Source organism: Electrona antarctica, assembly GCF_951216825.1.
Source record: "Electrona antarctica genome assembly, chromosome: 24".
NCBI lineage: Eukaryota > Metazoa > Chordata > Actinopteri > Myctophiformes > Myctophidae > Electrona > Electrona antarctica.
In genome coordinates this window covers 15006268-15023259 of record NC_136803.1, presented here as the reverse complement: position 1 = coordinate 15023259, position 16992 = coordinate 15006268, and the positions used below count along the sequence as shown (strand labels likewise).

Here is a 16992-nt window from a genome sequence, read left to right as displayed (position 1 = left end):
AGGTGAGGACGCAAATTCTGATTGACCGGAATGAGATGATGTATGATGAGATTTTGCCCCCCTATGATAAATCCCCCCCCCCCCCCCCATATATATTTTTTGTTCTTTGTGAAAAGTCACAATGAACTATTAAAGAAGAGTACCTCAAATTGCCATGAATTTCTGTACTTCAATATATTTGTCTCCACCAGACCGAAGGCATGGGGAGAGAGTATGTTTTGCACTCCGTCCGTCCGTGTGTCCGTCCGTCCGTCCGTCTGTGATCAGCTAATCTCCGGCACCGTTCACCCGGTCGATGCCAAATTTTGCACACACTCCCTGGATGCCAACGATGAACCTCTGCCCCAAAAATTCCAGAACGGCCTGTTATAGCGCCACCAGGAGGCTGCTTTGTGCAAAACAAGTTTTTGGACAGTACACCTACAGATTTTGTCCAAACATCACGCAAATTGGTACACAGTCTCTCTAGAGCCATTCAACGAAACGGGTCTTTCAGATTTCTCAGACTCCATCCTGATTGGCTAAGATTGGCCTCCAAAGTTCGCAGGAGTGCTCAGTTTCAAACAAAATGCTGCAAATCATGAACACATCGTGTCATTTCCATGAAATTGTGCAGGCACATTCCCACTAGGCCGAGGAAGAAATGCCACATGAACATTTTCAACTCAGCCTCATGGTGGCGCTATAACTGGCCGAAAAGTGTTTTTACCTCTAACTGCACGGATCTGTGGATAACTTTGTATGCCAACTCTCTAGAGGCCAAGGGAAAACCTTTGACTGGAATTTTTCACATCTGCTCTTTATAGCGCCACCAGGAGGCCGACATATGTAAAACACATTTTCTAATATTACTCCTTCAGATTTTATCCAAATTTCACGCAAATCGGTACACATGCTCTCCATAGTCATGTGATCAAGACGGGTTTGTTTGATTTATCATAATCCACCCTCATTGGTTACGATTGGCTTCTAAACTTTTCAGGAGTAGCCCGCTTTGTACAAATCGCCACAACTACTAAACGCAGCGTCCGATTGTGGTGAAACCGTGCATGCATATTCCCACTAGGCTGTGGTTGTGATTTCATCATACTGTAGAATATGTTATTACTTATAGGCCATGTATGGCCTATTGTGGCCTACCATGTATGGTCTACTTGTGTGCCACGTGCAAGTTGGTACCTCGACAGAGTGCATTTCTAGTTTTATTTAAAGTCAGCAGAGCTAATTGATGATAATAACCAGATCTTATGTTAATGATGTTTCGGAGACAAGAAACACTTTCCTGGGGGTTTTACGTGGACATCATGGAGCCCATGGACACTTTGAAATACTAAAATATGTGACCGGGTCTGGCAAATAGGCCCTCATCTCGACCAGAGTAATTTTTCAGTTTTTTACAGATTATTAAAGTACAGAATGTAAGCTTTCATATGATGTATCATTCAATGAAATTGGAAAATATTTGAAGGAGATATGACTATTTTAAAATGATTGTGCCGTTTTACCCAAAGCTGAGAAAATCCCCACCTAGTGCTGGTGTGTCAATGGGAAGGACAATGGGTACTTAACTCCACCCACAATGACCACCTTAACCACCCCCACGTTTTAGCTGTCAACAGTGCAACATTATAAACCGTAGATCAGACAGACCTGCTTTTAATTGCAAAATGTACAGTATAGTAAAACAGTAGAATTTTATGTAACAATTAACCCAGTATTTTTTTATTGAAGTGACACAATCACTGCATCAAAAATAATGACACTCGAAGCTTAATTTTAGGGAAAATAAATGGCAAATCATGCTAGAATGTTAATGGCCATACAATATTGCACATTCCCTGAGACTTTAAGATAAAACCGAATAAACAGATAATGTCCACAACAAGTCACAACAATGAAGCAATCTGTGGAGCGGCTGGAGCCTGGTTTCTATTTAGTGTGCAGGGCTTACATCCGGTCTAAAGCCCACCCACTGTATGTGCTGATTTCCATACACATACATACACGATCCGTATCCTCCCCTCACCGGATGTTGATTTAACAGTGCTAACTAGCAGTGCTGACGGCCGTATGTGAACGATGTATTCAATCATTTACACAAATTCTGTCTATAAAAGCACAGACACTACGTGTGCCTATGTATCTGTATCCATGACCTGGGGTCGCTACAATAACATTAAAGTGTTGAAGCCATCCAGAAAATGTCCCTGTTAACAACACTTGTCTTAACACACGACACACATACAGCTAGCTAGCTAGCTAGCTAGCTTCTAGCCGTGGTCTCTCTCACAGTCTCACTACACTAACTTTCATAAATTCCACTGCTATGCGAGGGGGCCAACTTTACTGAAAATAAATAAAACTACTCCGCTAATCACCGAAACAAAGCCTGTTTTGTGTTGGTGAAAGTCTATTCTCCAGGCTGGGGATTTTTGTCATGAAATAAAATACATCGAAGTGGATTGGATGCAGGCACAAACCCTGAAATCCCGTAGTAGAATAAGTGAATCTGTCCGGTACATGACTTTATTAAAATGGCACAAAATGCATTTTATCGAGAAGCTGGGGACCGGAGACGTTTCCCAGCCCGGAGAATAGACTTTTTCCTAGGTCTAGCAGGCTTTATTTCGGCGAGTAGCTACGTGGTTTTGTTTATTTAAGTATAACCCCTCGCACGGCAGGGGAATATTTTGTCTGTGAGCAGCATAGGCGTTATACCACAGTATCTGCTCTCCCACCGACATCGTGTGTCCATTTATCTCCAGCAAAGTTACTTCCACGGTCCACCGTAGCTATAAAATCCCAAATGCTCCTCCATACACTATAGCCATGTTGAAGAATGATGTGTTTACAAACACACAAGCACGCTAATGGAGGGTGCTCAGGGCGTGAAACCTGAGGACAAATACATTCCAAACACCAATCGAAAGCTACATGCAAATCTCGGAACTGCTCTTCTCCGCCCCCAAAACAGAGGTAAAATGACCGAAAAAACAAGCCTAGTTTGACTTATAAATACACATATTTAATTTGCCCAAATCAATAATCTGTTGGAATGAAAACCTTCTTCAACATTCAAACTGTGTTAATATGAAAAAATACGCCCACACACAGTACTCATATAAACACAAGCTCAAAAACTCATTTTGACTTTACCTTTATTTGTGACTGCACAACTTTTTACATGCAACAAAGTAATAAACAGAGAATGTAATGTGTCACTACATAGATCATATATCATTTGAATTGCTATGCTAAGAAAGAACACATTTTCACCATGGCAATATTCAATATTCATCATATGACTAAATAATACATAGGCAGTTTGTTTTAGTCATTGGGTAAGGTTTCTCCCCAGTGTTAATTATCTGGTGTAGTTTAAGGTTAGACGTGTGTTGTCCACACTGATTACACCCCTAGTTTCTTCTCTCTAGTGTGAATTATCTTGTGATTTTTAAGGCTGGACATTTGAGAGAAGTGTTGTTCACACTGATCACATCCATAGGGTTTCTCTCCAGTGTGAATTCTCTGGTGTGTTTTAAGGCTGGACATTTGAGAGAAGTGTTGTCCACACTGGTCACATCCATAGGGTTTCTCTCCAGTGTGAATTCTCTGGTGTGTTTTAAGGCTGGACATTTGAGAGAAGTGTTGTCCACACTGGTCACATCCATAGGGTTTCTCTCCAGTGTGAATCCTCTGGTGCTTTTTAAGACTGGACATGTCAGAGAAGTGTTGTCCACACTGATCACATCCATAGGGTTTCTCTCCAGTGTGAATCTTCTGGTGCTTTTTAAGACTGGACATGTCAGAGAAGTGTTGTCCACACTGATCACATCCATAGGGTTTCTCTCCAGTGTGAATCCTCTGGTGCTTTTTAAGACTGGACATGTCAGAGAAGTGTTGTCCACACTGATCACATCCATAGGGTTTCTCTCCAGTGTGAATCCTCTGGTGCATTTTAAGGTTGGACATTTGAGAGAAGTGTTGTCTACACTGATCACATCCATAGGGTTTCTCTCCAGTGTGAATTCTCTGGTGTGTTTTAAGGTTGGACATGACAGAGAAGTGCTCTCCACATTGATCACATCCATAGGGTTTCTCCCCTGTATGAATTCTCTGGTGTCTTTTAAGGTTTTTCATTATAGAGAAGCGTTGTCCACACTGATCACATCCATAGGGTTTCTCTCCAGTGTGAATTCTCTGGTGTGTTTTAAGGTTGGACATGACAGAGAAGTGTTGTCCACACTGATCACATCCATAGGGTTTCTCTCCTGTGTGAATTCTCTGGTGCGTTTTAAGGCTGGACATTTGAGAGAAGTGTTGTCCACACTGTTCACAGCCATGCTTTTTTGGTTTAGCCAAGCTTCTATGTTCACTCACTGTTGGTAAGACAGGGAGGCCAGACTGATGATGCAACACTGGATTGGAGAAAAAAAGATAAAAGGAAAAGAAAAATGTTGTGCAATTTGTTAGTAAAGAAATACACAATTTTGCTGTGCATTTTAAGGAATGAATAGTAACTATAAGAAAATATAGCAAATAATGATATAAGCATTTCTATTCACAATTTCACTGTGAGACAATCAAATTACAATGATACAAAATGGAAGATTGAGAATACCATTAAAAATATGACAGGTGAAAGTGGCCAGTAACATACCATGGTCTTTGGGTTCCTCCTGTTCAGCAGAGTTAAGGTTCATAGAGTTCATCTTCACCTGAAGTCTGGAGTCCACAGTCAGATCTGATCAGAAATGATTGATATCCTGGAGCAGTTGTGGAGAACTGACACAGACCAACTCTTCTTATACTAGAGAGCCTGAGGTGGAGCACCCTGGGCAAGACCTACGCTGAAAAGACTATCAGCGGAAGTGGCGGAAGTGTTGCGTGTAAGATAACTACGTCACGCGGTGCGGCTGTGTTTACTAGTCCCCACCGAAACAAGGAAATTACGTTGATGCTTTACAAATCAGTTCACATTCTCCGCGAATGAAACAAGTGTTGTGATTGGTCGGGAAAATATCGTATCCGGGGGAAATACATCTGATGAATGTTCCGGAGGATACGTCCGGCGATAGCTTCTTTGCCTTACGTTGTGACCAGGCTCTTCTTTTCGCAGATAAGTGAGCCTGGGACCGAGGCTAGAGGTGGAGCCACTAACTGCTTGGATTGATAGGCCAAGGAGGAGAACAATAGAACCATCTCTCAACCAATCACAACCTAACACACTCCCTCCCTCCTCAAACTGCTGCATGCTCCGCCCCTCCCTCCTCCCCCAGTCATGCTATATGCAACCTTCTAGAACCTAGAAAGAAACTGGTAACTGTGAGATTGCTTCGTAAACCTAATATAATGTAACATATGAATCTATTTATATCCAATACATATATGTATGGACATCATGTACATACAGTGAGTATCTTGGCAATATATATATACAGTCAAATATTATTGAATAATATAAGTGCTCATTATACTGTGTGTGTGTGTGTGTGTGTGTGTGTGTGTGTGTGTGTGTGTGTGTGTGTGTGTGTGTGTGTGTGTGTGTGTGTGTGTGTGTTCTCTGTTCTCTGTTCTGTAGTGCTACAAGGTTGGTTATACAGTGATACATTTGCAACGAAATCAACAAAGTCAACCAAGGCAAACAGGAGCTTTTCCTGTGTGTGTGTGTGTGTGTGTGTGTGTGTGTGTGTGTGTGTGTGTGTGTGTGTGTGTGTGTGTGTGTGTGTGTGTGTGTGTGTGTGAAAGAGGGTTCATGATCAGTAAGCCTAATGGGGGTGTGTCTGTGTGAAGCAGTGTGTACAGCTGTGATCTGCATTACCATTGATGGAATGTGGACTCAGATGACTGAGATGAGGCAATGTTTTGGGAGTCTCACGCCTTACTGTTGATATTACTATTAGTAGATATGGGGATTTTATATGTTGAATTTGTCATTGGTAGCATATATAATTCTGAAATGTATTTTCGACTATATTTCAACATGTAGGCCTATTGTATTGTTTAAATATATAAATATAATATGCTATTGTAGTTCACTGCTAATGGCTCAGTTAATACAAGCAGTCAAACATAGTTTTAGTGTGTTTTACTTGTAACAGGGTATTTCTATATTGCAGCATTGATACTTTTACTTAAGTAGAAAGACTGAGTACTTTTTCCACTACTGGAAAAGTAGTGTCTTTAGAAAGGCTGGACATTAGAGAGAAGTGTTGTCCACACTGATCACATCCATAGGGCTTCTCTCCTGTGTGAATCATCTGGTGCCTTTTAAGGGCAGACATAAAAAAACAAAATACATACAAACATGGATGCACCTGGGACGTATCCTCAGTGATGTATCCCAAGGTCATCAGGGTTTCAGGCCCTGTGCGTTGCACCAGACTCCCAGCACCAGGCACTTTATTCAGGAATGGTGGATTCTCGAGCCGCAACGGTTCCGCAGGCTCCATCTTGCCCTTGGTGGTGCCGCAGGCTCCGCTTGAGTTTGAATGGCCCTCCTAAAAACCTCACCGTGGGTTTGTTGGGCTTCTTCCTGACAGAAGACACAGGCTGGGGCGCCAACCAATACTGCTCCCGGGTAAAGTAAAGTAAAAACAAACATTTCTCTAAAGGTTGCTGTTATCTATTATGCATGTCATTTACATTTCCTGAGTCCTCTCACAAGTTGCAGCTCCTTGACATAAACAGTCGATCAGCTTTGATCATCTGACGACGACATGGCCGCCAACCTCCGACTCCTGTGTGTCCTCATTGGTCAGTATCCAAGCTTGTATTTCAATAACATAACAACAAGGACCATATTTTATATTCGGAATTGATGTGTATGATGTGTTTTGTTTTGACGAGCTGTGTGTGTGTGTGTGTGTGTGTGTGTGTGTGTGTGTGTGTGTGTGTGTGTGTGTGTGTGTGTGTGTGTGTGTGTGTGTGTGTGTGTGTGTGTGTGTGTGTGTGTGTGTGTGTGTGTGTGTGTGTGTGTGTGTGTGTGTGTGTTTCAGTGCTGGCTGCTGTGTGCTGGGAGGCTAACAGTAAGAACACCGAGAAATGTAAGTATAGGGCCTACACTTCTGTCTTCAACAGGTTGAATAATTAATGTTGGATCTTCAATTTAATTGCATAATTGCATTTTAGTCATGTGATCAAGACGGGTTTGTTTGATTTATCATAATCCACCCTCATTGGCTACGATTGGCTTCTAAACTTTTCAGGAGTAGCCCGCTTTGTACAAATCGACACAACTACTAAACGCAGCGTCCGATTGTGGTGAAACCGTGCATGCATATTCCCACTAGGCTTTGGAAGAAATGCCACTTGACAGTTTTCAAATCAGCCTCATGGTGGCGCTACAACAGGCCAAGCCGCATCTCTCTCTCACACACACACACACACACACACACACACACACACACACACACACACACACACACGTTTATATTGCTCCTAAACATTTTGCCAAACATCACACACACACTCCTATCCTCCTGGTAGAGACCTGTGCCCAGAAGGGCACTTTTTCTAGTTTGATTTATTTTTATGGAATATATTACATTGGGTAAAATATACATGGGTTTAGTCATAGTTTGACCAAAGTTATGTTTATTTTTCTAGGATATATTTTTTTAATTAATTCAAATTAATTCAAGAAAAGGAAAACAATCAACCTACTAGTGAAATGAGTGAAAGATACATACACTGGGACACATCTTCAGTGATGTTACTGAGATCATCGGGGGTTTCGGATCTTTCAACAATCATACCCTCTCCACCCAGCCAGGGTTGATCATAGCCTGGCTAATAAGCCAGACTAATATCACACAACACTGTCGCGGTATATTAAGCCAGACTAATATCACACAACACTGTCGCGGTATATTAGTCTGGGCTGGCTCCACTTGGATTTCATTTCCCGGGGGGCGGGTTCAAACATTTTCTCTTTGACGCAGTTGGTCAGAGCTACTGTCAGTCAAAGGTCTCAAGCATTGAACGTCACTGTACCAAAGCCCGCCCATATTGCATACCGTGTCCCGATTGGCCCGACCTGTTCTCGGTTGTAGGAAAGAGGCGTGCTACTGAGCCTCGCCAGACCCTAATCCGCTGGCAGGCAATTCTTTTTTGCCAACGGCTGATTCGGTCTGGTTTATTAACCAGGCTAGGTTGATCAGACCCTGGCTTGTGTCCCAGTAGCATTGGCCCACAGATCGTTCCTCATAATCCAAAGCCATCTAGAGGCTCTCTCTGCCGCCTCCATGGTGGACTTGATGGCTTTCCTTTTTGCAGCCCCCGTGATATGCGATCCTCCCAGGGAACTGTCGCACCTGCCTTGAAGATACTGACGAAAGCACAATGTCTGGCCTCAAATAAGTTGTTGTGACATGGTCTGGAAACTTGAGCTGATTGCCCAAGTCAACTCGTAGATCCCAGTCCAACGCTGAGGTGAGGAGGCCGGCTGCTGGTTTGGTCTGTGACTGCGACTGCTCTCCATGCCCTGACAAAGGTGATGTTCCTCTTACCATGTTGTTGCTTAATTGCAGCTGTTGTTTTTGGCCATGTTTTTAGAGATGGCTTCAGCAACTGTCCTCAGCACCTGGTAGTGCCGCCAACGGTAGCGGCCCTCCCACAGAGCTTTCGAGCAGCTGCTTAGGATGAAAAGGATTACTATGACTAATTCAAGCACGACAGCCTATAGATTATCTGACTCAATACTAACTGTGTTGATCAAGGGACAAATCTATCCAGTGTTGTTCCCCTCTTTCCTCTCTACTACCTGAAATAGGACAATCCACAAGGTAAGTATAAATCATGTTTTTAGCAACACAACCCGTCCCAGTTAGATTCCTCCACCTATAAAAGGAGCCCTGGAGTGTGGCGGAGAGGACACAGAGTGCGAGCTTGTAGATCTGTTATTTTTGACAAATCGTGAAAATGTGGTACAAATATATATACTTTCAGAACATTTTTAACTCAAATCTTTGCTTCTGGGAGTCCCTGAAACAAAATATTTTCAGATGGGGGTCCACAGCCAGGATAAAGGTTGAGGACCACTGACATAGAAACATAGGTTTTTCAGAAAACTGTTAGGATTTAGAAGCCTTTTTATTTATTTTTATCGGTCTCAGGTCTAAATGGGATGCTGTTTATGACGATCTGCTTCAAATGAAACGTCTCCTTTAATAACATTATTAAAGAATGTTAGACATTTGGTACAGAGTTCTATATTTACCTGGAACAAAGTTTTATTCTAACAAAGCAGATTTAAACACTATTGGATATTCAAAAATAGCGGATAAAAAAATGCACGTTGTGATGCGTTGTGAGCTTGTAGATCTGCTATTTTTGGTGAAGAGAGTTGGTGTAATAGTGCAACTCGGTCCGTTTTACTAAGTACAGTATATAGAGGGTCTAAGAAGTGATGTCGATTCCAAGAGTATTCTAAGACTTGGCTCACTGCTCTACGGAACTGCTCCCACGTGAAATGCAACCCGGCTGCATCTGGTCATGATTCTCATGAATGAGGATCATGCCTCTGACTGTGGTCGAGACAGCCCCTCTAGAAACAGAGGGATCTATTCTCCACCACATCACCAACGATAGATACTATCACTACCTAATAATACAGACCTCTTCTGTCTGTTGTGTATAGATAGAATACGTGGCATTTGACTGAAGTCACATGTGTGACACTGATATGAATGCAGCAGACGTTTGGATGATGCTGCTCATTTGACTCACTTGTTCTCTCTTTTCCAGGGCGGTTCGCATCAGCATGGCCACCATGCACCTCTTCGGACAAATCGCTTGCATCCTCTCCGTCTCGGCTGTCTTGCTCTGGGTCGTCTCCCGTTTATTTTCCAGGCGTGGCGACGGTGGGACTGGCGTACAGAAGGGTTACAGGTACAAGAACCTCTTTTTCAGGTGACTCGCCCCCCGGTTGGGTGTGGTTTTGAGGCTAGGGTTAAGCATAGTTTTTTGTGTGGGTTAAGGTTAGGTTTAGACATAGTTTTTGTGCAGTTTAAGGTTAGGTTTAGGCATAGAATTGGCAGAATCTGCCGCGTAGGTGAAATTCCAGTTCCGTGTTAAAGGACGACTTCACCAATCTTCCCGAGTCATCATCGTTAGGCACATTATTATTATTATTATTATTATTATTATTATTTGAATATATTTACATTTGTATTATCGCCAGAAGGATGGCTTCCATTATAGATTTTCACTTTTCAGGAATGGAAACCCTGTAGTTTATATTTGCTTTGATTCCCCATTTATAAGCCCTCAAGAGTTTGGACCCTTTCGTCCAAAATCCTTGTACACTTTCAGAGTTAACATGGACGATATGTTCATTCAGGGCTGTCTCTTTGCGTTTCCGGTAATATTACTGTCCACTGTCCATTGCTAATGTTGCCAAAAATGTCCACCACAAGCCAGCATGCATGGCGATGACGACCCCTGCTTCCACCTCTGTTGGCTAACAGGTACGCTGTGCTGATAACGGGCTGCGACAGCGGCTTCGGTCACCACTTGGCCCAGCGACTGGACGCCGCTGGGCTGGTGGTGTTCGCTGGCTGTCTGTTCCCAGCGGGCCCCGGGGCACAGAGCCTGGCCAAGAGCTGCTCCACTCACCTCAAGGTCAGTGTTGATTTATTTTGTTGACTAAAACTATGACGAAAAATGTTCCCTGACTGCATTTGTTTTCACAGACGAAAACTAAATCGAGACGAAATTAAAACTAAGCTACGATGACTAAATTTACTGACTATTTCGTCAACAAATATAAATTTGACTAAAATGTATGGGCGGGTACTAGTGGAGAAGAGATCCAGTAGGAGTAAAAGAAAAGTAATTTTGTGCTTGGTTGCACTCTGAAAATAGCAGATCTACAAGCGACAAAATCGACTGTAGATTTAGTCAACTAAAATCTTCAGGTGACTTTCAGGTGACTAAAACATGACTAAAATTAAATTGAATTGTATACATTTGCTGTCCAAATCATTCTCAAGGTGCTCCCGCTGGACGTGACCAGCGATGACCAGGTGCAGCGGGCGAAGGAGGCCCTCCGCGACAACCTGCCAGAGAACGGTGAGTGAGAACCTGATGCCTGCATGGAGATGAGGTTTGAAGTGTCGTCATGATAAAATCAAGCTCGACTGGATGTTTTGAGCATTGTATGTGTTGTTAAATAATGTTTTGAGCATTGTATGTGTTAATGTTAAATGTTAGTTCTAGTTGTTGATTTGTTTTCATACTGTACTTAGGCATGGTGCATTTGAAGTCATAATTACTAAAGGTATACGTTTGGGTTTTCAGTCTGATACCTTGTACGCTGTACGGTATCAGACCTTTACCTTGTCTTGTACCTTCAGAAGACGTCTTTTTGTTTGCGATACAAAGATCTGCTAACTGAAAAATGTAAATAACTGGGGGAAAAACCCAGAATCCTCTTCACTTGCCAAGTTGTTTTTGTCTGTAAAAAAAGTGTTTTCTGTCATCAGGATTGTGGGCAGTTGTCAACAACGCCGGTATCGCTGACTGGGCCGAGACGGAATGGAACACCATTAAGGATTATAGTCACATGGTCGATGTCAACTTATTTGGCTGCATCCGGACATCCATCGCCTTTCTGCCCATGGTCCGTGCCACCAAAGGTCAGCCAAAGAACCCTGAGTGCCTTAAGGCAGTGGTTCCCAAACTATTTCATGTCAAGGACCCCCACATTGACACTAGTTAGCCCACAGACTCCCATTTGAAGAGATATGCCAGGTACCGCCATAAGAGAAGATTTTTATGGCTCTAGCAGTGATTCTCAACACGTTTAATTTCAAGGACTCCCAGTTTTAAATTAATTAGGCTACAGACCCCCCATTTAGTGGCATTTATAACTCTGATATTACAATTTATATTGTAAAATCAATGTTAATTTAACTGAGTGTGTACAAATGGAGGGTCCATTTGCTTCCATTTGTACACTCAGAGTTACAGCCCATAAGGGTCCAAACTATCATTTAGCTGGGGACCCCCTGGAACTCCCTCAAGGTCCCCTGGGGGTCCCCGGAGTAAAATGAAACCAAATGGACCCGTACTCTCAAGAGTTAATTTATTGTTAAACATTTGCATTACTCAATTTACAAGAAATGTACACAATTAGAGAATGTAGAAGAATTGTTATTTTGATAAACGTTGCCTGTTATCTCTCCTAAAATATTCTTTAGTTTTGGGTCTGAGAGGCTGAATCTTATCAAATGGTGGTCTGTAGCTCAAATGCAGAATAGATCATGGACCTTGATATGAAAATGGTTGAAAAACACTGAAACATCAGAAACATCAAAAGGTTAGTCTATGCTGGGCCTCTAACTGTTGTTTGGTATGTGTTTTATGACCCCAGGACGAATGGTCTATGTGTCGAGCATCTTGGCGTTCTACACCTGTCTCTACATGGGAGCCTATAGCGTGTCTAAGAGAGGACTCGAGGCGTTTGCGGATTGCTTGCGGGTGGAAATGGACAGTTTTGGCGTCAAGGTATTTGTAACTTTTTCTTTTTCAGACCGTTTTGTTTCTCAAATACAATCTTTAGGACGGACTGTCCACACCGTTAGGCTCTATGCACATATTATGTCATTTTGGAAGTAACTTGTCCTACTTCTGGGCCTCTTCCGAGGTGTTACTGATGATACTAATTAAGGCTCTGTTCCATTTAGTGTACAGTAGTTCTCAAACCTTTTAATTTGAAGGACCCACATAACAAATGGAGCCAAATGGATCCTAACGGTTCCATTTGTACACTCAGTTACACACCCGTATGGGGCCGAGGGGGCGATAGTCGAAAAGTGGGCGGAGGAACGTCGGCCGAAAACATGAAAATATTTTATTTTTGGACGACATCGTCCGGCGATAGCCAATCAAATTCATGTGCTGCTTTGTTTACCCTCCATACCATTTATGGACATAGGTAATGACAGCCGTTGTTCTCCCGCTGTTAATATGTACTATGAGACACATCTTCAGAAATCAGATTTGAATCACATTTCAAACCACCTAGGAATGTGTTTCAAATCTGATTAGCACAAATCAATGTAATGTTTTTAGTTAGATCAATCAAAGGCCAATAATCGCCTTGGGGCTGCCTGTCTTTATAGACGTTCAATTCAAACGTGGTCTTTTCTCCACTCTTATCCAGGTGTGCATCGTCCAGCCGGGAAATTTCGGCAACGCTACGAACATCATCAGGATGAAAACGGGCCAGGACATGTGGGAGAAGTTGGACGACGAGCGAAAGCACACGTTCAGCCGCCGCTACGTGGATCGTGTGACCGAGAGCGCGGTAGGCAAGAGCGGATCTACCAACGTGGACGCGGTGGTGGACGCCATGGTGGACGCCATCTTGTCTCGGCGTCCTAAGAGCAGGTACCTGGTCGCCTCCTCCGTCACCGACGCTCTCTTCCTCCACGTCTGCCCCTATCTGCCCACACGTCTTGCCGACGCCATTATTTCCCGGAGCCCCATGTACGTCGAGAGGAAAGCGATGCTTTATTCTAATTAGGGGAAACGGGGACACACACGTGACTGTAATGTTTCCCGACCTTTTTGGCGTTGAGACAGTTGACGTTTCCCCCTGAACCCAATATTTGTGAGAATGGCTGATCTGCATGAAGCTCACATCTCGTTGCAACGTGTTTTGAGCTTGTATTGGTATTGTTTGCTAGCTATTTTCAGTATTTCAAATTGTAAAAGTACTTACAAATAAAAACATTGTAGAAACATGAAAATATATATATTTACTCTTGACCCATAAAAATTGGTCCACGACCCCTGACCCAGTGTTTTTGGAAACAGTACTGTCGTGTACAGGTATGTTGTAGAGTTGTTCCGATACCGATACTGGTATCGGGTACTCGGGCCGATACCACCCTCAAGTACTCGGAACCAGCCCCGATACTCCGACCTGAGTACCAAAACATCCAATTCACATTAGGCTGAACGAATGCAACGGGAGCAAGTCTCACCCAACACTGCAGCAAATTGGCAAAAACAGACGATCTACAAGCATAAATGACAACTGACAAATGTAGATATTGGAGATCCATATGCATCTATGAGAAAAAGGGGGTGAAATAAGTGGTTACTCAACAAAAAGAATGTACTCGTATTGGCGAGGACTAAAAATTAAGTAAAACAATGGTATAGGGGCAACTCTACTATGTTGCGAATAAACGTTTTTAGGATTGTACTCCTGACATAATGATGATCAATGGAACTAATGTGGCATACACTATCTGTATCACAATGAAAAAAACATATTTTTCAAGGTTTTAAAGAAAAGAATACCATGACTTTTTACTAAATGATTTTTTATTAATGTTATATTATCCCATCTCATCTTGCATAATCTCTCTCTCTGTCTGTCTGTCTCTCTCTCTCTCTCTCTCTCTCCTCTCTCTCTCTCTCTCTCTGCACTGACTTGATCTGAAGTAAAGCATTCAAATGCCAGAACTAGTAAAACAGTATTCCTTCATCATACACTGAAAAGTAGAATCTGTTGACTTTGTCAAACTTTAATTGGGATGGGAAATACACACACATCTCAAGGTGATATCCTTTCAATAAAGGTTCCTATTTGAATACCTATTTACTACTTAGACAGTTGTGCCGCTAGCTATGAAGATGTACGACGATGCACACAATGGTCGCTCAGTGGACTAATTGCTAGGAAACATGCAGTTAAACAGACACACAGGGGTATAGTGTTGTAAATTGTACATTATCGTCTGATGGGAGGAAACCTCATATGTCCAAAACTGTTACTTTTCAGGATTCATATTTGAAAAGTGGCTAGCTACAAGCTTGGAGCTTGTAGATCTGCTCCTTTTGATGCTTTTGTGTGTGACACTGTAGTATGTAGGGATGCTCCGATCAGGTGTTTTGGGACCGATCCCGATCACCAATTGTTTTTCTCATGATCGGCTGATACCGAGAGGTCCGATACCTATACCGATCTTGTGCGTAAGGGGCATATTTCCAAAATGATTATATGTGTGTGGGGGAGGAAGGGTAGAATGTTTAGGCCTGTCACTACTTAAATGGTGTAAAAGATCGCTTTCCCCATATAGGGTAAATTGCCCGGTAAATTGCCGGTCGGTGGCCGATTATCGGAGCATCTCAGTATGATCAAATAGGGCACTAATTTCCGAAAAAGAAAAACATGGAGAATGTGGAGATATTGAGGTTTCTGCCAGACAGAAACGATATTGCAATTTGCATGTGCATAATTTCTGAATTTACCTTTGCGGGATCATCAATACAGGTCCTATCCGTATCAAACCTGCAGTACTAGTTAGAGTAAGTGGCATAATGTGGTGTTGTGTCTGTGTGTGTGGCCGTTGAGCGTGGGGTAGGGCTCAGTGATGTCCCAGGCGTAGGGGGTGACCGCCCTGGACGGACAGAAGGGCACAGGGGGTGTGGTTTCAACGGGGGACGAGCTGGTGGACGGGGTCCTCCTGTCTCCCTGTCCGTTCGTCCCGTCGGTCTCCTCCGTGTGCCGTCTCTCCTGCCGTGACTCTGTAGGGGAACGGATCCAATCGTTTTTTAGGTTGAACTTAAAGGACCACTTCACCACTTTTCAACTTCTCTTCCTATAATTGGTCCTAACTAATGTTCATGATAAAATACCACCATTTTTTCCTACTCTGTCTGTGTCTCATAGGAGGGCTGTGGGCAGTTCAGAAACCCGTCCACCAGTGACATCATCAATGGGGAATCCAAGCTAATAGAAACGGCAGGCTTTCTTTTCCTAAAAAGTTGCAATGCAAAAGTTGAAGCCATCGTTCTCACGATAATAAAAATCTAAATATATTTTAAAACAAATCTTGTTTAAAAAAAAATCTGCCTAATGATGATGTCACTGGTGGACGGGTGTCCGAACTGCCCAAAGCCCTCCTATGAGACACAGGAAAAAATGGTGGTATTTTATCATGAACATTAGTGAGGACCAATTATATGAAGAGATGTTGAAAAGTGGTGAAGTGGTCCTTTAACTTTTCTCCTTCTCAAGGTTCTCAACGTTGTTCATGTCAAGGACTCCCAAATTAACCCATTAAAACCTGTAACGTATCTGTGTCACCTTAGCTTTTAACCAGCTGTTGAAAAATAGCAGATCTACTAGCTAAATAAATAGATCTGCTATTTTAGAAAAGTCATGAAAATGTGTGCAAATCTTTGAATATATATTCTTTCACATCTTAACGTTTTTAACTCAAATATTATTTGCTTCTGGGGGGGTCCCCTGGAACAGTATATTTTCATATGGGGGTCTACAGGCAAAAAAATAATAATCTGAGGATCCTTGACATGACAAAGTTTGACCATGACTGATGTGTTTTTCAGTCAGGATTTAGAAGACATTTAATTGAATCTGGTCTCAGGTCTTCATGGGTTAAGCTTCAGAGCCAGCATCAGAATCAGCTTTATGTGAGCAGCATTCACCTTTCCATGTACAGTAGCTAAGCTTCAGCACCATGGACAGCACTCACCTATCCACATTGGGTGCAATAGAGCGTCGCAGTCCCGCCCCCTACCATGGCCCAGGAAATGATTCTCCGTTCATTTTCCTCATAGACATTTCAGAAAGTATTTATTTAAAGACGGTTACGCCGCGGACAAAGCCAACTCGAGTCGTGACAACTCCTGACAACAAACACAATTTTTTGGGCCGAACAAATAATTAGAAAGAAGAAAAAAACGGCAGGTTAACACTTTTTTTGTTGTTTTTCTTCTTTGTAATTATTTGTTTGGTCCAAAATATTGTTTGTGTTGTCATGAGTTGTCACGACTCGAGTTGGCTTTGTCCGCGGCGTAACCGTCTTTAAATAAATACTTTTTGAAATGTTTATGGGAAAAATGCATTGGGATTCATTTCCTGGGCCATGGTAGGGGGCGGGACTGCGACGCTCTATAGTGGAAGGAACTTTGGGAGAGATAAGAGATATTTAGCGCTAATTTGTCTAA

The 16992-nt window shown here is 42.6% G+C and overlaps 2 protein-coding genes across 2 annotated transcripts in view; one reads left to right on the top strand and one right to left on the bottom strand.

Moving 5' to 3' along the window:
• Positions 1 to 7006: 7006 nt before the first annotated feature.
• On the top strand, positions 7007 to 13655 carry LOC306917294 (17-beta-hydroxysteroid dehydrogenase type 6). The gene is made up of 7 exons (XM_079495441.1): positions 7007 to 7046; positions 9748 to 9891; positions 10470 to 10623; positions 10995 to 11073; positions 11487 to 11639; positions 12377 to 12510; positions 13169 to 13655. Coding segments are annotated over exons 1-7 (1029 nt in total). The 5' UTR covers positions 7007 to 7044; the 3' UTR covers positions 13532 to 13655.
• A 1078-nt stretch (positions 13656 to 14733) lies between these two features.
• gucy1b2 (guanylate cyclase 1, soluble, beta 2) overlaps positions 14734 to 16992 on the bottom strand; it is a 41923-nt gene continuing 39664 nt past the window's right edge. Inside the window, exon 15 of the mRNA XM_079495959.1 lies at positions 14734 to 15546. Coding sequence (XP_079352085.1) covers positions 15323 to 15546 — 224 coding nt within the window. The 3' untranslated portion in view covers positions 14734 to 15322. The remainder of the gene's footprint in view (positions 15547 to 16992) is intronic.

Bases quoted from the DNA above. Each gene is read 5' to 3' on its own strand.
- LOC306917294 (XM_079495441.1), top strand. The intron at 10,624-10,994 runs GTCAGTGTTGAT...ATCATTCTCAAG, and splicing joins GCTGCTCCACTCACCTCAAG to GTGCTCCCGCTGGACGTGAC. The intron at 12,511-13,168 runs GTATTTGTAACT...ACTCTTATCCAG, and splicing joins TGGACAGTTTTGGCGTCAAG to GTGTGCATCGTCCAGCCGGG.